This window comes from Tubulanus polymorphus, chromosome 11, assembly GCF_964204645.1.
Source record: "Tubulanus polymorphus chromosome 11, tnTubPoly1.2, whole genome shotgun sequence".
Taxonomy (NCBI): Eukaryota; Metazoa; Nemertea; class Palaeonemertea; order Tubulaniformes; family Tubulanidae; genus Tubulanus; species Tubulanus polymorphus.
Window position 1 is genome coordinate 1,506,412 of NC_134035.1, and position 24,288 is coordinate 1,530,699.

The window sequence follows — 24,288 nt, forward strand, 5'->3', positions numbered from 1 at the left end:
TTGAAGACATTGCGTCAAAACGTAATGAATAAATAGATGCTTGTCTTAGATTTGTAAGAAAGGTTGAAATACGAAATGATATGAATTTTTCTTTCTCTAAGTGGCACAATTCAGCTGTATTTAAACAGCCATGGAAATGGTGTCAAACCACGGTGACTACTTTCTGCCAATCTATTCTCTGAGTTTTCCATGTTATAACGAAAATTCCATGAGTGAATTAGAGGAATTTCTAGGGTTTAAAATGTAACAATTTATTCCTCTTTCATTGAATCATGTATTGAAAAAGAAACATATGGTCATTAGCATTATACAAATTCCCTGAGTTTTCCATTTATATGCAAAATTTGTGAAATTGTCCCTGATTTTTTCTAGACATTTCTGATTCCCTGAATTTTCCAAATCTTCCAGGTGAGTGGCGCCACCCAGTGTTTGATAAAATCAACACCTACCGACGATCTTAACATTGATAGGAACAGTGTCCGTTCCCTTTTCGTTTTTCAACTGTATTACGTAACGTCCGGCGTCGTCTTTCGTCGCTTTCTTCACGCCGAGGATCGATTCCAACATGTCCGTGTCGATCGCATGACGGTCGTCCGGGTTCACAGGATTTCCATCCTTGAATCAAACAGAAAACGACGAAGGTTAGAAATTCTCGCTACCATAAAACGCTGTCAAGCTCAGTACTTCATGCGAGTTACTAGGGCAGACTACTAGTTAAGAATCCTGTGCAGTTAGCTCAGATGGTTGAGTGCAGGACTGGGCACCAAGAGTTCCCTAGTTTGAAACCACTTCAGGTGTTGGCTGTCTAGACACATACATCGACTAAACTCTGCTAACTTAGTCAGGTTGTGTGTCATAACAATCTATAAAAAGATCCTGGCCATCTCTTAACACCCACTAGGGTTACGCTGTTACTTGCAGTTAGGACGTAAAACTCTTCTAAACTAAAATAAACTAATCTATCCTACCTTGGCCCATGTAACTTCCGGCATCGGTGAACCGTCGTACGGGATCTTCAGTTTGAAATCTTCGCCCTTTTTAACGACAATTTCATTCGGTATGCCGGAGTAATCGATCTTCGGAGCTCCTGTAACATTTCATCCGGAGATAAATAAGATTCACCCCTTTTAGCAGACGTTCTCTTTTACACGATAACATTCAATTGAAACTTACTCGGAGGAGCGCGACATTTCACGGGTTCGGTGATTTCGCTGAAATCACCGGGTCCAGCTTTGTTAACCGCAGCGACTCTGAATTCGTACTCTTCACCCTCCTTCAGACCTTTGACGGTACAACCGGTTCCGGGGCAATCACCGGGTATGGCCCTTCGAGACAAGAATGAAATTATTAACGTATAATTCACGTGTTAGTTTAATACAGTATTACAGTATAGCATGTTTCAAAGTTCATCAACATTGCTGGTACCAATATCGAGAAATACAAGCCACATGTGACAACAGTGCTCGGGCTCAGGCTCAAACTCCATTATAACCATGCGTTAGTTCCAATTGCATTTTGGATATGTTCTGGATATATCTAGGGCCAATAGCTAAATTTTGTCAAGACAACGTTTTGAATTTCGACCCTGTTCCTCAGTTATGAGGTCATCTTCAAAGTCATATCATTGAAAAGCAGTTTTCAGTGCCTAGTTTTGCAGCTAGGTGGTGCACTGGGCCCATTCTTAAGACAAGTTTATATTTTCTGTTAATTGTAAATATTGTATACTTTATATAAGTCTACCTCCACGTACCATAAAATGGTTGGAGTGTAAATAAAATCCTAATCCAATCACCTGTTACAAAGTACCCAAGTTTCATCAAGATCGACTCAATATGAACGAAGCTTAGTCCCTTAAAGTCAGACAGGAAGACACACAATACGAAAATAAGGGTCTTGTAATGGAAGCCTAAGAACCAATAACTTACTTTGTCCAATTCTTGTCGCCCTTCTTCCTCTTCTCAACGACGTAGCCGGTGATTGGTGCGCCGCCGTCTTTTCGAGGTGGTTCCCAAGCGAGCGTGACGGAATCTTCGGTGACATCTTCAACAACTGGTGATCCTGATGCACTGGGTTTATCTGTAATTAATAGCAGCAGTGGTAAGTAGTTGGATTCTACCAAAAAGATGCTGTGGCAAGTGAGGTGAATCATTTCCAGAACCATTAAGCATTCACGCAGAATAATATGACCAGTGCTTAATTTTTGGTCCACCCCCTAAATCCACCCTTGAAAAGCTACTGAGTAGGGTTTGAGTACACTTACCGAACGGATGTTTAGCCTTGATTGGTTCAGTGACGACGAGTGGCTCCGATACGCCGTATTTATTCTCGGCCATGACGCGGAATTCGTATTCGGTGCCTTCGTCGAGGTTACGAACTGTCGCGCTCGGCGAGCTGATAAAACTGCTCACTTTCTGCCAATCTTTGCTGCCGACTGGACGTTTCTCAAGTATGTAATTATTAACCGGGTCGCCGCCATCTTCGAGCGGTTCTTTCCACTTCAACGAGATTTGATCGGCCTGAACGTCGGTCGGTACGAGCGGTCCTTCCGGTTTTGATGGTGTATCTGAAATGATACGCAACAAACGACCGTTAATTTTCTAAAAACTTTTGTCAATTTAGGTGTTTTCTTGAACTCGTTCACTATCAATAGAGAGTAGAATTCCAGTTGCTTATTTTGCTTAATGTACACCATTGCAACCGATATTTCGGTCAGCAGTATAAGTAAGACCTGTAAAAGTGTCCTAGTACTGCAAAGCCAACTACTATGCGGGACTTAGGTGTTTATTGATTAGCAGAAGACCGTCTGCTTTCATTATAGTTCCTATCCAGCTGTATAGGCGTCAACCAATACATGCATCATCAAGAATAAGAGCTGGTAGAGGGCATGCACAATTATCTAGGAGTGAAAATGTTAATCAACCGTACCTAGAACCTTGACCCTGCACTTGACGGTATCTTGGCCTGTCGCGTTTTTCAAGACGACCTTGTAAATTCCGGAATCGCAACGTTTCGCGTCATCGGTTTTCAAGATGGCGTGATCGTCGGCGACTTTCATGTACGTTCGGCTCGTTCCCTCGTACGGTTCGTCGCTCAGAGTCCATTCGGCCGTCGGTTTCGGGAAACCGGTGAACGGAACTTTGATTTCGAACGGTTGGCCGGCTTTAACGACGACATCTTTCACTTCAGACGCGTCGATCTTCGGTTTCTCTGGAAAATATTACGCGAAAATTAATTTCAATGTCTTGCAACAGATAACAAATGTCAACTGGTCTGCTTTTTATTCGCTTCTTCAATTGAATTATCCCTAGGTTAGAACTAATGTCTATTTCAACTTTGGTTGAGAGAACGTCGGGAAGCCTAGCTCAGTCAGTTTTGGTGGTATATACATTATACAGATCTTTAAAGGACCAGAATGGATGAGCAGTTGAACTAAATCATTGATCTTTCATCCATTTTACACGGTTTCGAACGATTACCAAAAAGTCTCCTTTAAAATTCAATGGAGTCAAGCGTACCCGGTTGATTTTCACATGTGATCATATCCGTCGGTCGACTGGGTTCACCGAGACCCGCCTCGTTCAGCGCGCGTACGCGGAACTGGCATTGTTCACCCTCGGTAACCGGAATTGACGTCGCCAGTTCGGTCGGTCCGACCTGTTTGCATTTTTGCCAGTCGCCGGTCGGTCCTTTCTTCTCGACGACGTAACCTTCGATCGGAGCGCCGCCGTCGTCGACGCATCGAGGCCATGAAAGATCGATGTTGTCTTTGGTGATTTTATCGACGTTGATACCAGACGGAGCACCAGCAGGGACTGTAGATTGACAACACAACAAGTCAAAGCAAAGATTTCCATGATAAATATCATCATTTCAACCTAGAATTTTATCAGGCTAATCATATCCAACTGGGCTTAGATAGATATATCTATATCATACAGTATCTTTCTCTATGAGTGAATTGGCTGGTAGATGGAGACATTTTTTTGTATGGTATAAAAAGTTATCTAAATGAGTCGCTTTTTCATGAATGACATGTTGATGAACAAGCACGTGGTCAATATATTATCCTAATTCCCTGACTTTTTCAGGTTTTTCTTGCAAAATTTGTCAACTTCCCTAAATTTTCCCAGATTTTTTCCAATTCTCAGAGTTTTCCAGGTTAGTGGCCACCCACGAACGATCATGATGCCGAAAGCCCCAGAATCCGCTTGCCTGAGAAGATTCATCAGTCCCCATGATCTGAGGAGGTAAGCTCGGATTAATGACCAGAAAATGCCCGAAATTCAACGAACTTACAGATCGGATCACGAGCTGTGTGAGATTCAGTCGGTTTACTCGGTTTACCGGGACCGGCGTCGTTGACAGCCACGACACGGAACTGATAGTCACGACCTTCGCGCAGATTCAGAATCGGATACTTGGTATCCGTGGTGGGGAAAACATTGACGCGTTGCCATTCGGGACTGTGACTTTCTTTCATCTCAACGAAGTAACCTAATGAGAAACGTAAATATTCGATGTTCATTAATTCGTAAAACCATAGAACTGGTTTCAGAATTCGAGCTAGATTTAAACTCAATTCTTAAAATCGAGAAACAAACAGTATTCGACTGATAGTCACGTATGTGAACGAACCTTTGACAGGATTTCCTCCATCGTTACGCGGTTCTTTCCAATGCAGTTGAACGGAAGAACGATCGAAATCACCGATCTCGACATTGCCAGGGGCGTCCGGTGCATCTAGAAATATACAATCATTGAAATTTTCATATTTCATCGCAATTTACCACTTATTGTTACATGTTCACCACAATTACTTAAGTCAAACATCAACGAGTTTTGAATTCCTATTTTCTATCTTGTACTGTTGGTCTCGTAATTATCACCGTAAGCTTTAAGCTCTGTTATAACCTGTGTATGTTACCATCGTTGTGTCACATGTATAAGAAGCAGTTCAGTCCAGGGGCTGCAGTTGCTCAAAAGCTGGTTAAAGAGAACCCGCGGATAAAATACCATCAATTGTCACTGTACCAACTATCCACTGGTTAACTATAACCAACTTTTGAGCAACTGCAGCCCCTGTTCAATAAAGCAGTTAGTATAGTTATGTAGATGGCAGTCTTCTGTGCTATGTTTGTGCTTTGGCTTTCTGACTGTAACCAGTTACTTGTAACAAGTTGATTGTAACAAGTTACTTGTAACAAGTTGATTGTAACAAGTTACTTGTAACAAGTTGATTGTAACAAGTTACTTGTAACAAGTTGATTGTAACAAGTTACTTGTAACAAGTTGATTGTAGTTGTTGACACTTACCGTACGGGTTCTTCGCTTCCGTGTCCTTCGTCGTCGTGAGCGGTTCGCTTTTTCCGAACATATTTTCAGCCATCACGCGGAATTTATATTTCTTGCCCGGTTCGAGATCTTTGACGGTGTGCGACTCTCCGGTTACAAGTCCCGGCACGCGTTCCCAGGTGTCCGAGTTAGCCAGACACTTTTCGATGTTGTAACCTGAAATTTCCCGCAAACGTTCCGGTAAACTGTATTGTTTCGGAATCCAATTTAAAAATATTTTCGATTATGAACTTACCGATGATGTCCGCGCCACCGTTATCAGCCGGAGGTTTCCACGATAGTTTACAGTTATCGGCGAATACGTCCGAAACTTCTAATGGCCCTTCGGGAGCGGTCGGTCGATCTGAATAAATAGATATAATTCAAATATCTAAATTAACTGCTCAGATGTCGATCTCGATTACGCAACAAGATTTCAATACAAACCGAGCACAATGACGTTAACGTCGCCGCTGTCGTTGCCAAATTCGTTGCTCAGGGCGATCGTATATTTGCCGGTATCTTCTCGTTTGGCGCACGGTACACGCATTTTCGTATTTTCTTCAGTAGTATCGATCTCATGCTGAAACCGATGATCAAATGAATCACGTGAATATTAAACTAGTCTTCGTCGACGCTAATTTTCCAACGTTGATTTATCTCCGATACTTACTCTCGTGTCTTTCGGAACCGGTTTACCGTTCTTCGACCATTCGACGACCGGAGCCGGAGCGCCGGAGATCGGAGCGTCGATTTCGAACGGTTCTCCAGCGCGCACCTTGATTTCGCGATTTCCGAAGAATCCACTGAGATCCAGTTTTGGCGCCTCTGCGTGATGGAAGACATAAGCGTAAAATTTTGAGCATAGATTTGTATGACATTCATGTTATTATGCAACCTTACTGCGTATGTTAGCTGGAAGCATCTCATTTTCTGGACAGTGAGTTCAGTAGAACTGATAATCAGTCCAAAAAGTTCTACGTAAAATTGACCGACTTGATCGGTTTGAGTCAACCCGCGTGCACAGTTGATCGCTACTTCTACTTACCCTTGCTGGGAACAGCTTTGACCGGTTTCGATACTTTGCTCGGTTCAGATGGACCGGCGTCGTTAACAGCGGAAACGCGATATTCGTATTCTTTACCGTCTTTCACCGTGTCATCGGCAAATTTCAAATCCTGCAAAAACGATGAACGAAACTTTGACGAAGACAGTTCATGTTCACAGGTTACTTAAAACTTCCTTAAAGCTTCCCTTAAAGTTTCTTTAGTATCGAGACAAAATAATATCAACACCCCCTGAGTGAAATGGTCACTATTAACATACTCTAATAACTCAAATAACTGAACAAGCCATAGGCGACAGCAGTTCTCAGGCTCAGACCCGAACTCTGAAATTACTATGCATTAGTTCCCATTGCATTTTGGATATGTTGTATCTAGGGCCAATAGCCAAATTTTGTCTAGAAAACTTTTTGAATTTTGACATTGTTCCAGACAGACACCCAGACAGACAGTACAAGAATAAGAGTCTCATGGAAGCCTGAGAACCAATAAATCATTCTTACCTTACACAAGTTGTCCGGATTGATGCGAACCCATCTATTCGATTTCGGTTCTTTCCTCTCGATGATATAACCTTGAATAGGGTTACCGCCGTCTTTCTTCGGTTCGGCCCATTTCAGATCGATGCGGTCGCGATTGTGATCGACGATCTCTGGTTGTCCCGGCGATCCCGGTTCATCTACAAGAGAAAAACAATCTCCACACAATCAAAGGGAAAAACAATACATAATCCAATTTTTTTTCCAGTTGCGTCAAGCAATTTTCAAAACTTCACTTATTAGATTGTTCGTAGAAATTGAGTTAGAATTTCATTGCCCCTGATGATAGCGGTTAGGAAACTGCCCATACGTGATGGCATCATCAGATTTCATTTTTTCAAACTTTCAGGCATTAAATTTTGGGAATTCAGTCTGTTCTTCCGATTGTGGCTTTACTCTTATAAGAACATCAAAAGTAACTCGTCTATGGAAACCAAAAGATTAATCGTCATGAAATGGGCAGACGTACCGTACGGGTTCTTGGCAACGATTTCGTCTTCAGCCAACAAAGGTTCGCTGAGACCTTGCAGATTTTCGGCACGAACCCGGAACTGATAACGATGGCCCTCCTGCAGTTTCGGTACGGTACACTTCGTGCCGGTTACCGGTGCGGTGACCTTCTCCCATGTTCCCTTTTTGGGGTCCAGTTTTTCGACAACGTACCCGCTGTGGAAGAATTATATAACAGATTTGTGAAAACAGACGAATCACTCGTATATGGGATAAAGTCAGCGCTTTGACAAGAAACTTACGTAATATCAGATCCACCATCATCTTTAGGTGGTTTCCAAGCCAGTTTACAGCCTTCTTTAGTGATTTCCGATATCTCGAGGGGTCCTTGTGGTGATTCTGGGGCAGCTGCAAGACAAGGCAATTAATCATCAGACATATTCATATATACTAGTTACGTTGGGTTCATGAACGCAATAGAAGGCCTCTCGTCCTATGTGCACTTTAAAATACAGTATTTCAATATGGTATCCCATCAGGTTGGCCACTTTCCGCCAATTTACAAATTCCCTGATTCTTTTCCAGACTTTTCTAATTCTGCGAGTTTTCCATCTTTTTCAGGTCGCCCTGCTTCTAGTATTTTTACGAGCTATTAGAATACGTAGAATACGAACCTAGAACGACGACGTCGACGTCGATGGAGTCGGTTCCAGAGCCGTTCTTCACAGTCAGTGTATATTTTCCGCCATCTTTACGCGAAGCTTTCTTGTTGTTGAATGTGGATTTAGTTTCAGTTGAGTTGACGCTCGTTGTATCGGACGGTACAATCAGCTACAAACATATCGCAAGGATAAACCTTATTTAGAGCTTATTGAGAATATGTGCTAGATCATCTGTTTTCAGTATATAGAGAATCCAACACTAATATAACGAGAAAGATTAAGTCTGAAAAGTAGCCTTTCAGTTCTTTGATTTGACGTTTTGTCTATAATCTAATGGTTATCTTCAGGAATACTGGACCCAGTTCCACAGTTGAGGTAAGAGTTAACTTCAGAGTTAAAAGTTAGTTCATTTTCAATGAGTTAACTCGGAGCCAAATCTTAACTCACAACTGTGGAACTGGACCCTGAAGACGTATTAATGAAGATCTATCAATTCCATACATGGTTATGCTCAGTATCAGTATGTCTCAGAGGTGCTTACATGATCATTGTGTTTCCATTCAGCAGTTGGAGCTGGTTCACCATTGAACGGTACAGCGATATTAAACGGTTGACCGGCTTTAACGCGAATCGGTGCGATACCACTTTTATCGATAGTCGGCTTAACTAAAATGAATAACAACAAATCAGTCGTAGAATACTTAACAATATAAAATCAACATTCAAGTGAAGGTAGAAATCTCCTAACATCACATTTCAAGTTTTAAGTTTTTACGCAGCCATCCAAGCGCAAATCTTCCAGGATTAGTACTTCATTGTTTTCATACCACGTCTATTACCAGTGTCTATAGAAAAGGAATCTTACCGAATCTTGGCTTGGTGATAATGGTTCCGGTTGGATTGCTAGGTTCCGATTCACCGGCGTCGTTAACGGCCTTGACCCTGAATTCGTTCTCGGTATTTTCCTTGACGGCCGTAACCTTGGCTTTCAACTGATCGGGACCGGCTTCCATTACCTTGGATTCAATGAAATTATAGCCATTTTTAACCCCAAAAAACTTTCTTGAAATATCAGGGTAATTCATCTTTAATACACGGTGTACTCACTGGCACCCAGTCATTCGAGAATTTCTCCTTCTTTTCGATGATGTATTTTTTGATCGGATTTCCACCATCGCTGGTCGGTTTGTCCCATTCCAAATCGACGAAGTCTTTGTCCCAATCGACGGCTTCGCATCTTCCAGGTTTGCTTGGTTCATCTGCAAACATACCGGTAAATAATGATTGTTGGGTTCTAACTTTAATTCAGGGGTTAATTGAATTCATTAGCCACGATCACATGAGGTTTTTGGCCCAGGCCAAATTTGGCCAAACATATTTCCTTGATTTTCCCCTGATGTTTAGCTTTTTTACAAATTTCCCTGAATATTCCCTTATAAAGAAAAGTAAATTCAGCAAATTCCCCAACTTTTTCCATGATTTCCTGGTAAGTGGCGCCACCCTGTGTTGCCTTCATTGATTTTGACTAGCAAACTAATTACCGTAAGGATCCTTAGCGAGTATTTCCTCTCCGATAGCCGTCGCGAGCGGTTCACTCTCTCCCAGTTTGTTCAACGCTTTCACTCTGAATCGGTATTTATGATTCGGAATCAGATTCGGCACGTGACACTCGAGCGATTTCGGACGAGACACCTCGACCCACGACGCTTTATCCATGTCGTATTTCTCGACGATGTAACATTCGATCGGTTCTCCGCCGTCGTCTTTCGGCTCTTTCCATTTCAAGTGGCAACGATCTTTGAACACGTCGGACACTTCGAGCGGGCCTTCCGGCGCGAGCGGTATATCTACAAATGAGAACATTAATATCATCAATCTTGCAGACAAGAAACATCAGAATACTGTATAACTTACGTATTTCTATAAATAAAATTGATAAAATATTTGTGTTAACACGGCATTCGCTGCTATGTTATTTTGTATATTGTTCCATTTTTCACACTCATATTATCTAAATTGAAGACCTTGAGTTTGTCAGATAAACTGTAAACTGTAACTGTAACTTCGAAATACACAATGTATTCACCCTACAGCACTGCATTGCTGCGTAGAAATATCCTTTGAGGAATTTTTCTTTAGAAATTTGCAGTAAAACATATTCAGAAGAAACAATTTTCAGAATTTCGAAAACGAATATTCAAGTGTCAATTAAAAATCCATCGTCAAATTTCTTACCAACAACTTTGATTTTCACTGGAGCCGTGTTGGTACCGCATTCATTAGTAAGCGCCAGTTCGTAGTCACCGCAATCTTCACGTTTCGCCTTTTTGATGCCTAAACTGCACGAATCTTTCTCGGATTTCAGCTGCAAGTGATCAGACTCCTTGATTTCTTGTCCGTTCTTCTTCCAGGCCGCAATCGGAGCCGGGTTAGCTAGAATATGCATTCAAATATTACATTTTTATTGTGAATGCGCGATAAATGATGAATATATATTGAAATGAAACGATGAAGGATACCTTTGAATGGAACTTCCCAATTAATCTTTTCACCGGCGCGAACTTTGATCTCCTTCGGGATGCTGCTCATATCCATTTGCGGAGGTATCTTATCTGAAATTGAGAAAAAAAAAAAAAAAATTATTTCAGATTGAAAATTAATTTTTTCAATTCAGGTATTCATTTAATCTATAATCTCATTGATAGTCTACCTACCTTAGAATCGTAACAAAATATATATATATATTTTAAAAAAACGTATCAAATGGAAAATTACAGAAATTTTGGATTGAGACAAGAAGCAACTTTACGATACGGAGAGCAAATTTTTGAACACACATATAGAAAAAGAGCTACAGTATCTTACTCACAGATATATTAACACAATTCTCTGATAGAATTCAGATTCAAGGAAGACACTTTCAAAAAGCGATCATTCAAAAAAAAAGTTTGTTTCACGGAAAGCTTTAACATATTGACTGCCAAAGACGGCGAATTCCGTCTTGTTGTGGGTGATGTGCACAAAAACAATTAGATGGCGCACTAGTGCACCTGCCAATGACAATTTTTTCAATATTGAAAACATGAAGTAACCAATCACAAATATTTCTAGTCTTTAATTGTTCGTGAAACTGGGCCCGACTAATCTGTGAGCAAAGATATAGACAAACTACACGATTTGAAATGAAAGAAAAAGAAATTTGATACACACTTTCGGAAACGAAAACTTCGCACTCAGTGGCTGCGTCGCCAATTTCACACGTGTAAAGTCCTTCATCGTCTAATTCACATTCATCTATACACAACATAATCTTACCGTCCTCCTCTTTTAACTGAATTCTACAAAGAAGACACGGAAAAAAGTGCGTTAAACTTGTGGTCATCGCGGTGGAATTTGGAAATAGTTCCGATTAAAATTGAGCGTGCTGAAGCAACTGGTTCAAAAAAGTCCGACACATACAAAACTATAAAACTCTTGAGAAAACTGTTGTTGAAATACCCTGTCTCTACACGAAGTATTGATACCATCTTACTAGGATATTGTTCAAATCAGAAAATTCAATTTTCATGGTCCAAATTAGCGTAGGAAAGCTACAGAACCAAAGGTTGGTTTGGTTAAAACTCTCATAGCTATTCATATACTCAGCGTAATCATAATCATCTAGTTCATCGTAATTACACAAAACTAAGATGTTGAAGAAAACCCTACATTATGAAAAATGTACAAGAGCATGTGACATTTCGACTATCGAGCTATTTTTGAAAATGACTCCAGAGAATTGAGTCGAAACATCACATTTTTCATTTATATTGTAGGTTTCCTTCAACTAAATTAGACAGCAACCTGTCTATTGAAACCAACAACTATGATGTGTTGAAAAACAGGATATACAACGAATATTGAAAGAAATTTTGACGATGTGAATGTCAGACGTAATTGAAAACAGTGGCTACAGCCGGGGAAGAGTAATAGTGAAAATGCATCAACCAAGAATGAGAGAAAGAAAGAAAGAAAGAAAGAGTTTTCACACGAGTTTCTAATAAAAAACAATTCGAAGAACGACACACAGAAGATTGCAATTGTATGTGCACCATTTACACATAACATCAAAATAAAACAATAGAAGATGAAATTCATTACACATAAAAACTCGTACAGTCGAACCTCGAATATGAACAACTTAACATTTTTACTCAAACGATAAAACTTGATTAATCTCACATACAACATCAACAAACTATTAGACAAAACTGATTTTCTAGCCCCCCTGATTCTGATATTCATTTTAATGATTTCCCACTTGACACCTTGGATAAAACATATCTAAACAGTTTTTCTAAGGATAAAGGAATTTCCTAACATCGACACAAAATTCGATTCATGATTTCAAATTATAACATCAAGAAATTTTTGAAGTCTTATTTACGCGATATACACTGACGATTTAGCTGCATATTGAAATAGAAAAAAAAAACCATTTTGACAAAAATTGTAAAACCATCGTTTCTGAAATCGAAGAAAGATTCGGGAAAATTTCTTACCGGTTATCAGGTTTGAGGAGGATATCATTTTTATACCATTTGATGGGATGTTTATGGGGGTTGTTAGCCTTACACGCTAACATGAGAGGGCCTTTTTTAATCGCGTGCGTTTCGTGCAATTTTTCGGTGAATTTAACATCGGCTGGAAATAGAAAGAAGTAGATAGGAGTGACCATGGGATAACTCTAAGGATATTCTCGAGTGAGTCAGCTTTCACTATTAGGGAACTCGTAATGCTACTGTGGCAATTGAGGATCCACTAGGTGGCGTAGTCAGTTCATCTCCAGGATCTGAAACTCAATTCTATATCATTCCGGTCACCATAAATATGTACCTTTTTCTAACTTGTATTTTTCTTAGCACATGTGTACATATAATCTATACGTGCATAGTCTGTTTTCTTATTCAAATATCGTTGATTCTATAATTCATGTTATGATTTATAATAATAATTACTTCTCTTGATGTCCCTCTGTATACCTATCGTGAATTTCAATTTCATTTCATGTGTAATTTCTACACAAATTCCGAATAAATCAACAAGTTGTTTTCTTTGCTAGGACCCAAATCTTATGTATCCTCGATCGACGAGACGCATTCGGATGCTATGAATTGCTACGATTTTTACTTACGCGTTACGTAAAGTTTACAAGTCGTTCTTTCACCCTTCTTTCCGACAGCGCAGCTGTATTCAGCTTGGTCGTCGTAGAGAGCATCGCGGATGACCAGGATACGTTCTCTACCCTCTGATTTTGTTTCATATTTTGTGCCGTCGGGTTCAATTTCCTGTGCGAATGAATTAAACAAGTTGTCGATATAAAGATTCTGTAAACAGTCGACAATCGGGTCGGACCCTGCGTGACCTGTAACGTCTACGTACCTCGTCGTTCTTGTACCATCGAACACGAGCGTCCTCGTCGTCGACTTCAACTCTCAATGGAATCGAATCGTGTAGCATGACCTGACCGTCTTTTAGTGGACGAGTGAATACATAGTCAGGCTCTGAAAGTATCGATACGAACGTATCGTTAATCATATTAAATCTATATCATCATCATGGCATCTACCCGTTCAGTGCTGACTAATGAACGCCCGAAAGTGCTGGATATAATTCGAAAATCTTCGAAAAAATTCAACCTGAGTTGTGTTGAATAATGGGCAAACAACTTTAGTATGTCTACACTGTGGTGCAGTGTATTGTTAGAGACCAAAATCTCACTATGTTTGGTGCCGCTATCTTTCAACAGAGGTAAAAACTAATTACTAATAACATCAATGCACTGCAATGCGGTGTACTAGCAAAGTCCATTGCCAATTTATACACCAGCTGCACTGCCATCCTTATCCAGACTGCTTTATTCAGCTTCAGCAAAGAATATCTTTACGAAATGAACTTTATTTCCGATCATCCATACATTTAAACTCACCGATAACAATCAGTTCAGTTTGAGTCGTGTCGCCGTCGGTGATACACATGTAAACACCATCATCGTCGATGTTCGAATGCGAGATCGTCAACAAACAACGGTTTTCACGTCGACGAATCGCCATTTTACCGGTGTCATACTGTAAAATAACGCAAACATTCATAAACGAAATGATCATCGAAACATCATCGCGGAACAGGTATTTAACACGTTCGCTGCTGTCACCCCGATAATACTACAGTCCTGCCCCCTATTGCCACAACAAATATACTTCAGTCTTTGCTCGAAAATGGCCAATGAAGCAGAGTTTGTTCACATTGCCAGCCAATCAGGAACTCATTCCCTAAATATGAAACTGTAAATAGGAAGAATCAGCTGTGAATCTATTCCTAGGTGGCACTGGTGACAGAACTGGCATTATAGGTATGTTCATAGCCTGCAGCGAACGTGTTAAAAATTCCACAAATTGTCATCATATCAGTTTCACTGAACTTGGCCAAATTTAGTGTCTCCTGTTTGCGGTAGGATGAATTAAGCAAGACAGATATGTCAATATAGTGATGTTTTACTGATAGAAAATAAAGTCTTGTACTAGAATAGTTTGTTACGATATATGTATATTTATAATTAACTGTAATCTATACAGGAATAAGGATAATAATAATAATAATACACAATAGATATAATAGATAATAGATAATATATAAGAGGGCTCCGTTTCTCGGTCAGACTTTTGCATATTTGTAAAATTGGTTCGAAAAGTCAGGGTTAGGTCTGCGTGTACCACATTATATATGCTTAATCTGTATTGAAGTTTTCCTTATGAGGACATTATTTCGGTGGTAAAAATGAAGAGCAAATAAACATTCATCTCTTTTTTTCTTCATGTATACCGTACATCAAAAACGAACAGCGTTGTAACGCAATGTACATTGTATAAATGTAAGCTGGACATACAGTATTTATGCTGAAGCGATGATTATACATAAAGTATATATACATGAATGTTAATTTTGCGTACGTTACACATATGATACATCTACTAATGTCAAGAAACATCTTGATGATGATGATGAAACAATTCATGATGTTTGTGACTTTTTGCATGAAGTTTTACGATATATATGCATTTTTTTAAAGAGCTGGATTCAGAGGGGCGTCTTTCTAACGTGTGACAGCTGAATTATGCAATGCTTCTGAGACTGTCATAATCTAAACTTTATTCGGGATGGCCACTTTTATAGCATTCCCATGACAATTCCCTGACATGCTTGTTATTTCCCTGACTTGCTAAGAATCCAATCAATTAATAGTCAAATACGCAAGACATAGAAAGAAACTGTTAGATTTCATACGCAATCTCAACAAATTTCCCAAAACTACCAGGGAAGTGATCACCGCGTTATTTGTTTGAAGGCTCAGACCCTTCTGATGATTATCTCTCTAGTAAGGACGGTTAAACAGAACCCGCTGAATCCAGCTCTATTTTGCCACAATTTTCAAGGCATCATTATGACGTACAATGTTTTCATGTAAAGCGTTGGCGTTAGTGATTGTATCGAAGCTGATCAAGCGATGTTTAGCTGTGCTGAATTATTCTTTTCTTGAAAAAAAAAAAAAACGATATTCGTCAGACATCGCGTCTACTGAACTTCGTGCTAATTCTTTCTTTTCTATATATCATATATATTATATTCTAAATAATAATATCGGGCGATAATGCGTTTGAATGAGCATTTTAGACACAATGCGATCATAACATTCGTGCCGTTTTTTTATTTCTGATTATAAGTCGTTTGATTCATGTTTGAAAACACCAATGAATTCATTATAGCAGACGGACACCACGCGATGTCACCTGTTTCTAGCGGGTATTCAATTTCGATTTCAAATGACATTTTAATGAACCTGTTTCATTGTCGACGCGCGTCTATAGAAGTGTGTCTACGATATTTCAAATACACTTTTAGTTTTCATGACATTCGAAAAAGATTTTTTTTTTACGGCAAAAATAAAGAGCAGTTATTTATATATACATATTTCATGGTCTAAGACTTCGAGAGGTTGTAAACGAACAGGTTCTTTTTAGTTTAAGGCTAAAAAATTGATACCTTGTTTCTCATTTCTGCTGAGCCTTAAATTCGACACAGCTGGCGCCACCTATCTACCCTGTATACATTACTTTGTTCAGATCAGATCAGGCTAACCATAACAGACCCAGCAGCTAAAGAAATGGACTGATTACAAAATTTTATTGCCGTTTACAAAAATGACCCGGCCGATTAGGAGAAACAAGGTATCATTTTTCTTCAGCCTAAGGCTAAAAGTCTACGACGTCAATAACTTGTTTGAATGAAAGTTTTGAACATTGATTTATGCTCATTTTTTTGCCCCTCTGAGCAACGAATACACATAAAGTATACCTGCATTTATACGTTACAAATGCTAAGGGCAGTGACCGATTTGGCTGCGTTTGAAGATGATTTGAACGAAACATTTCAACTATATACGGATTGTACAACTTGTAAGTAACGAACATTATCATACTCTTAACAAAGGGCTTCGAAAAAGTCAACTCTTCGAAAGGTAGCATTTTAAATGAATGATATCGAAATAATTATTGAGCGACGGTATCGGTTAGGCTGTCGGGTTACACTGGATACATTTTGTTTCGATCGTTTTAATCATTTTTAAAGAAAACATTGGCACCAGCGTTTTAATCTCCAATTTCAGTGTAACCCAAGCCTGACCGATTAAATATCATCATCTGAAAAAAATAAATTGCGACGCAATAAAAGCAAGACTAGCGACCAAACCGAGACGTTCACATAGCTTTTTATGTTTATACACTAAATGCCACAGTATAACAGACAATCATATACTGTATATAGTCCTTATACATGTACATGTTTATATATATATATATATATATGTATATCATACTTGCCTGTTGATTTTCCCCTAAAACCTTTTTCGCAGAAAAAACAAAAAACGAAAAAATTGCAAAAATAAACATGTGAAATGTAAGTTGCAGAGAAAAAAGAATAGAGGATGCTGATATCGCGTAGAGCGAAAAGTAAAGGATATTTGCAGATGTAATGTAAGCATCCTCTCTTGGTGTAAGATTTGATCGGGTTCAAATCAACGCAAGTGAGGATGTTCCACTAGTGCAGATGGATGTGTAAAAGGCAAAAGTATTAAGACAATCGAATGTGATAAAAAAAGAGCAAATGTCGTTAAAGACAACATTGTAAAACTAAAATATCTTCTACCCCTACGGGAGAGGATGTCAATATTCTATCAATGGTGATTATTGCTTTGAAATATATATTGAGCTAATGTAAAAAATAGAAGATCACCACAAAATGTAGCTTAATTTTTTTCTGTATTTTTTGGTGGATCGAAAGGAATTGTTACTTGTCATATGATGTCATACATTTAACAATGAATGCAGCCCCTTCCAGCATATGGAGAACGCTATGTATTCATGTCTGTGAATATCATTCATCGAATGGTGTTCGTTTTGCATAGCCTTCGCATGATATAGATGCTTAAATACGTCCAGTTGGGAGTGTGGAAAGATGGAATAAGCAGAATAATAAACAGGACAATTCAAAAGTGCTTTCTGTGAAGCAGCAGAATGCCCTGATTACACCATAAATATGTGATAAACATTGAAATAACTATTGGCAGCCCATTCTAAAATTGGGCACCAATTCATTCAGTAATCAGGATTTTCGTCATCTCTTTTCGAGACTTTTGCAACCTAACTATACTCGCAACACATGTTTAAGACACAAAACTAAGTGTTAATCCTGTAACTACTTGTAACAAACACTGTTGACTATAGCACGTTTTCTTACAAAAAGGGATACAAAACTATATTGACTTTAGAACCCTGATGATGCTACATCTGTGGATATGAAGGGGACTAACTCATATCGAGTTAAGATATTCTATATCTGATTTCAATTAGAAATTGGGTCATGACAACTTATCAAAGCTGTAGGAGGCAACAGAAACGAAGAAAAAAAGTCTGAAATTGTAATAAACTATAGATGTTTTTTTTGGTTTTTTCTCTTCAGGTCATCATGACATCAAGGGGGAGCTTGTACCAGCGAATGTTAACGCAGTCGTACAATCACGCCGACCTAAACGTGCTCTACCGAAATCCCGTCGAATACTTTCTCGACAAACAGATTCCGGTTTGGTTCAGTTGGGATCCGAATCGCGTGCTACTTCACCAGCCGAAACCGGCCGAGACGCTCGCCGATCTCAAACAGCGAATCAAGTCGGGCGTTCCGAAACACGTTAAAGTCGACGAGTACGACCTTTACTACCTGAGTCGAAACCAGGCGATTCCGGCGCCGCTTACGCAATGGACGGTCGACTGGTTCGAAGACATCGCCGTTTTACACATTCCGAAGAAGAAACTAACGTTCAACGTTAAAGTCGAGTATTACAACAAGCACCTTCTGTTAGAATTGGGTCGAAAGTTTACGATCGAAGCGCGACTCGTCGATTCGGTCGCGCAGCTGAAGCAGAAGATCGCCGAAACGGAAGGATTTCCGATTCGACAACAGGACCTCGTCTGCGACGAACAATGCCTCAACAATCGCATGCGTTTTTACGAATACACGCTGCCGCAGCCGGCGGAATTGACGTTGATCATACAGCCGCGTAACGAACTGTCGATACGAGTCGCGACATTCTGGGAACGCGAATACAAGTTTCAAGTCGACGCTTGTTTCACCGTTAACGAAGTAATGGCCGCCGTGTTGTGGCACGTATTCAACGGCAAACACAGCCGCGCGACCATAACGACCATCCGTAAACTCGTAACGTCGAATCGACTCGGTTTAGAATTCAAAGGTAAACTGTTGGCTCCGGGATACTGTTTGAATATGTACGACGTCGACATCGAGGACGTCTCCGGCAAAACGAACTTATTCACGTTGAAGATACAAAACGATACGGACAAGCACAACACGATGAAAATCGACGTGCACACCGCCTTCGACGACGACATCGAAGTTCGCGCGTCGCCGGCCGACTCGTGGAGCGTCGTCGCGTTGAAAATGCTGAATCACCTACACATGCCGGTCGATATGATGAAATTCTTCGCCGGCAACGAATTCAAACCGATGCACGAAGCGATCGGCGTCAAAGACGGCAACGGGTACAAAATCCGATTAGAAATCACCGACCTGAACGACATCACCGCCTGGCAAAATCGCGTGCTACGATTCCGCTATCCGAACGGCGTCCGACAATGGATACATTACAGTATCGGAGAAACAGTGCGTTTACTGAAACTGCAGTTGGAATACTTCGGCTTCGCGAACGCCACGCACTACGACCTCATACTGGGCGAATCGTACCTAAGCAACAATCAAAAACTAGCCGAACTGAAAACGCGCGATAAAGACGCCGTCGAGCTCGTCCTCGATAGCTTGTTCCCGGTTTATCGTTTGAACGGTAAAATATACGACTCGTTGACCGAGCATCGGCTGCAAACCATCACCGAACTCAACAACGACTTGAAAGGTCGCGAAGTCGACAATCCCAACTGCGTCATTCTCTACACGGGCAAAGTACTCGAAGACGAACAGATACCGATTCACGATACGTATATAACGATGGGCTCGACATTCTTCCAACAGTATTTACTGAAGCGTCTGATCGTGCAGATTCGTTGCGGCATCGACCCGATACCGTTCCCGTTGTTCTTTCACGTGCCGGTCTCGATGCAGAAAATACCGGAAACGCTGAAGCAGCATAAGGAGATATTCATGACGACGCATCCGGTATTATCACAGTTGTTAGCGTGGAGGCTGCAACATCTGGAAGCCGTGTCCACCGGTAATGGTTTTGTCAAATTGAAGTCACCGCAACTTTTGAAAGAAAGACATGTCTATTTCTCGGAAGGCAACCGACCCGAAGTAACCGACGATGGTCAAGTCGGCCAAAAAGATCGATACGCGAAAAAGATGCGATTTCCGAAACTTTTTCCGGCGACGCAAGAGGAAGAAGTTCAACAAAAAGAGGACATCAATAGAAAAGTGGAAAAAAATCTTCACCTCGGTCGAGAAAAGCGTATCAAAGATTCGAAATCATCGCCGGGTAAACCTTTACCAAAATTAGTGCTCGTCGCGGATGAAGCAAAGAGAAAGTCGAAGAAAGGCGCGAAATCGCCAAAAATGTTCGACGCTCAGGAGGTAACCGCGAAACCAGTCAAGAAGAAGAAAGGATCGCAGCCAAATTCAGCGAATACAAGTCGCCCGGATGTTAAATCTGTAATAGACGAAGACAAAGACAGGGAAGAAGGTGCACAAATAACAGATGAGGTTCAGAAAATGAAGCAAAAAGGTACCGACGAAGATGACGATGATACTGAAAAAGAAGACAGCAAAACTAGGAAATCAAGTAATCGGGAAACAATCTCGGATAACCAAGACAGAATATCAGATATAACGGAAGGTGATAGGCTTAGTAAAGATGAACGAGATGGCGAGGATGCAAATTCTATCGTCAAAGATGATGCTGCGGAAACTGCGAGCACAAGAGAAGAGGCTATCAATAAGATTAAACGCGATAAAACGCCGAAGCCAGCTGAAAAACCTGCCAAAACTACAGCTACCAAAGAAAATAAAGAATCATTGACAGTTCCAAGTTCGGAAAAGATCATTAATACGGACACGAGTAATTCGAAGTCGAAGCCTAAATCAGCATCGAAGAAAAACAACAAGAAGCCACCAGGAACGCCAGCCGTAAAACCGCAATCCGGAATGGCGACGACGGCTGCTGCGAGACAAGCGCTCGTCGACGATCTCGACACGATCGAAGAAACCGATTCCGTGATCACGACGTCGGAGAAAAGCGTCGGCACGCGAGCTACGCCGCACACCGAACGAATCTACGACGTCGAAGTCTCCGATTTCGCCGTTCACCAGTCGACGCGGAAAAAACGCTGGATATCGACGCAAACGCAAAAACCGAAATACGACATCGACGAGAGCATTCTCGAAGGCTACGTGCAACTATCGCAGAAACAACTCGAAAAACAGATGATTTCGCCGTTTTTGTATCGAGCGATGTTGAACTCGCCGCAACGCAAACGAACCGATTCGGCGGACGGCGAGCGTTGGCTCGCGATGCCGAACAGCGTGTGGGACGATTCGTACAAGGGTTCCCGCGAACCGACGCCCGTCGGTTTGGAAAGGAATTATCGTCACGGCGAACGCGCGTCGAGACACGCGCGCAGACGTAAAAACAGTCGGGACGGTGCGTTACGTTTGGACGATACGGCTGATGAATTTCGGCATCCATTCGACGCTGCTCTTAAAAGCGAACAACCGCTGTACGCGGGACGCCAACGTAAATTCATCATTACCAACCGGCAAGAAGGGCTGCTCGCGAATATATTGCCTTTTTTGACTGTGAGGAGAGAGAAATCGTACGACGACCCGATGTGGGATTTTCATCAACCGATCTGGGAACAGTCCGACCGACGCAGAAAAGAGGAACTCATTCTCAGCCAGGTTCAACAGCATCGCGCTCTCGTACAAACTCTCGAGTTTTACACCCCTCGTAACGCACCGTCGGGGGTCGAACCACAATATTTCTACCAAGCCGTCGAAGTGCCGGCAGTGCCGCCGCCCGATGAAGCAGAATTACTAATGATTCAAAGCATTGACGAACCGAAAAAATCCAGATGGCAACAATGGAAAGACAGGCACTCGGCGGACAAGTCTTCGAGTGGAAAAAATACCGGAAAAATTGTCAAATCGGGACTTTTCTAATGAATCAGTGGTAATTCAGTAAATAATGTCGAAGTATTTATCATTTAAAGATAGCCTAATCTGTTAAGCGAGGTGGCTTTACTTCTACATGCATGACTATAGTACAATGGCTTATACCACCTGACTAATCAGAAATAGCTCTACGCTGTATACAAATCCAAATCCAACGGAAGTCAATAGAATAATCTGGCAACTCCTTCATGATTGGGAGAAGTATTAAATATAGTTATTGAGTAGTGAAATCAACCAGGAAATCAAGGGTGCCATATTGAATCTGATTACAGGCATTATAGAACTGATTACAGGCATCAATCTGCGCACACAATCCCACACATTTATTGTAAAGTCTGGGTGATTGATTTTAAAGTAAGGTGATTAAAGTCTCATATTTGTTGCATTTGTAATTCATTTTCAATTAAAGATGACTCACGTATTCAATACAAGTCCAGAAGACAAGCTGAACAAATGTGAAGTGTGGACAATCAAAAATTAGAAGAATGGCCATAGTCTTCGACGGCCACAGGTTCTTGGCTGCAGATTCATACCTGCTTCATCGCGACTGGATTTTAATACTGACTCATATGTAATGTATGTATGTATATATGTATATACTTGCGTAAAGTCGAGCAGATCGTCTCTATTGAAGTGCACTCCCGATGCCTTCAGTAAAAACAGTCAAACTCGGCGTTATTTCTAATGATAATTTGGATAATGTAGTGGAACAATTGTATGAATAGAAACTACATCTTGAATTTGGATAATGTAGCGGAACAATTGTAGAAACTACGGCTTGGAAACGAATATCGTGAGAATTCTCCCAGTACTGAGTACGATTTATACATCAAATTTAAGTTACTAAGCTAAAATGTGCACGAAAACTGAGGATGACCTTGAATACTGGATTCATTTTTGTTTCATTTCATCATATAAAAGCATTTATGAACATAAATTGAATACAGATAATCCAAAATTTCGTAATTCATCCCGTGAAAAATTACCCATAGCCAAGGTCATGTGCGTGAAGATAGGTCACACTCGAGAGTAGTTTCAACAGGGGATTGAGCAGATTAAAAAAAATTTTAAATGTGAACCAAGATCTACTTTTGTACCTCTAAAGCTTCTCCGTTCTTGTACCACTTGACGTGAGCTCGCGGGTCAGATACGCTGCATTCTAGAGTGATATCCTTACGTTTAATGACGGACACTTCCTCCGGTAGAGGCATGTTGAAATGATATTTCATTTCTTTCTCTGTAATAACAAAATTGATCGTCATGAAAATCAAAGAACGAATGGCACACGTCCCATTATTGAGATTTTGAAATTCAAATTTGTTCAATTTTAGTAAGTGTCACTTCAACAAATCACGGGAGTTCATGGGTTAAAATCCAGGTAATACTGGCTTTTCCTATATGGTTTCTCATCAATGAGGAGAAAGATATCCAGGCGCTCAGTTGGTCTAGAGCGAAAGGAACTTTGAATCTGATCTATAGAGCATCCAACAATCCTGGCGCTCAGTTGGTCTAGGGCAAAAGGAACTTTGAATCTGATCTATAGAGCATCCAACAACAATAACCAAAGACATAAAGTCCGAAAATGTTTCCTTGAGCTAGTAATCAATTCCATGTTTCAACTTTATTCTAGTTGTCATCTTCAGGAATACTGGACCTTGAACCGGCTAAGCAGCTCAGTCTCCGTTGAGGGATGAAAAATAAAAACTTACGTTCAACATTAAGCCAAGCAGACGACTGACATTCGTTACATTTCAGCGTATAACGCCCAGCGTCGGACATGTCGATATTCTTGATGATGAGTTCGTGTTCGGCGTCGTTGGACACGAACGTGAACTTCTTACTTTGGAAGATTTCCAGTTTGTTTTTGTACCAGCGAAGTTTACATTTCGGTTTGCAGAAAATGCCCTTGAATTTCACCTCTTTTGTGCCTTCCATAACTTTACAATCGGCTAAATTCTCGACGAACTCATCCGGTTTCTGAATAGAACATAGAATTACATGTATCTAGACCTTTAAAAAAACATTCTTTGAATTCGGAACCACTACTCGAGTTGTTTTATAAAATCCACTTCCATCGTTCTAAGTCAAAAACTTTCGTGCTTAGATTTGAACCAAAAATTCTATAAATTTGATGTTCTATTTTTCTGTAGTCTGTTTTCGATTTTGAAATCTTAGCCCCTTGTTGTTTACCTCTTGTTTCCTCGCAGTATGTTTCAGTACAGGCCAGTTCGGGATGACGTCTGCTAACGACGTTCTCCTGAGGTCTTCCGATTTTTTACGTTGCCTCTGTTGCTCCTCTAAATCTTCCAACGACGGCGACGATTGTCCGGGAACCTGCAGTTTACTTGTCGACGATTTTCTGCGATCTTTGTTGTCCGCGTCGTTCTAATAAAGATAGATCACAATGAGATATACTTTGTCAAAGAGAATGAATCCAACAGCAGATCCAGAGGCCAATTT

At 40.6% G+C, this 24,288-nt stretch overlaps 1 protein-coding gene across 1 annotated transcript in view; it reads right to left on the reverse strand.

Annotated features, from left to right (window-relative positions):
• The window catches only part of LOC141912614 (twitchin-like), a 68,699-nt gene that overhangs the window by 26,215 nt on the left and 18,196 nt on the right, over positions 1-24,288 (reverse strand). The window contains exons 17-48 of the mRNA XM_074803913.1: positions 24,019-24,213; positions 23,538-23,805; positions 22,926-23,065; positions 14,015-14,153; positions 13,468-13,589; positions 13,220-13,373; positions 12,588-12,729; positions 11,257-11,384; positions 10,566-10,658; positions 10,282-10,479; positions 9,588-9,893; positions 9,154-9,305; positions 8,912-9,062; positions 8,588-8,712; positions 8,059-8,215; positions 7,687-7,792; positions 7,404-7,600; positions 6,899-7,074; positions 6,380-6,509; positions 6,005-6,159; positions 5,779-5,914; positions 5,588-5,695; positions 5,314-5,508; positions 4,636-4,740; positions 4,297-4,494; positions 3,516-3,812; positions 2,926-3,207; positions 2,261-2,563; positions 1,926-2,076; positions 1,174-1,325; positions 969-1,087; positions 450-615 (exon numbers count right to left, since the gene is read on the reverse strand). Coding sequence (XP_074660014.1) covers positions 450-615; positions 969-1,087; positions 1,174-1,325; positions 1,926-2,076; positions 2,261-2,563; positions 2,926-3,207; positions 3,516-3,812; positions 4,297-4,494; positions 4,636-4,740; positions 5,314-5,508; positions 5,588-5,695; positions 5,779-5,914; positions 6,005-6,159; positions 6,380-6,509; positions 6,899-7,074; positions 7,404-7,600; positions 7,687-7,792; positions 8,059-8,215; positions 8,588-8,712; positions 8,912-9,062; positions 9,154-9,305; positions 9,588-9,893; positions 10,282-10,479; positions 10,566-10,658; positions 11,257-11,384; positions 12,588-12,729; positions 13,220-13,373; positions 13,468-13,589; positions 14,015-14,153; positions 22,926-23,065; positions 23,538-23,805; positions 24,019-24,213 — 5,446 coding nt within the window. The remainder of the gene's footprint in view (positions 1-449; positions 616-968; positions 1,088-1,173; positions 1,326-1,925; positions 2,077-2,260; positions 2,564-2,925; positions 3,208-3,515; positions 3,813-4,296; positions 4,495-4,635; positions 4,741-5,313; positions 5,509-5,587; positions 5,696-5,778; positions 5,915-6,004; positions 6,160-6,379; positions 6,510-6,898; positions 7,075-7,403; positions 7,601-7,686; positions 7,793-8,058; positions 8,216-8,587; positions 8,713-8,911; positions 9,063-9,153; positions 9,306-9,587; positions 9,894-10,281; positions 10,480-10,565; positions 10,659-11,256; positions 11,385-12,587; positions 12,730-13,219; positions 13,374-13,467; positions 13,590-14,014; positions 14,154-22,925; positions 23,066-23,537; positions 23,806-24,018; positions 24,214-24,288) is intronic.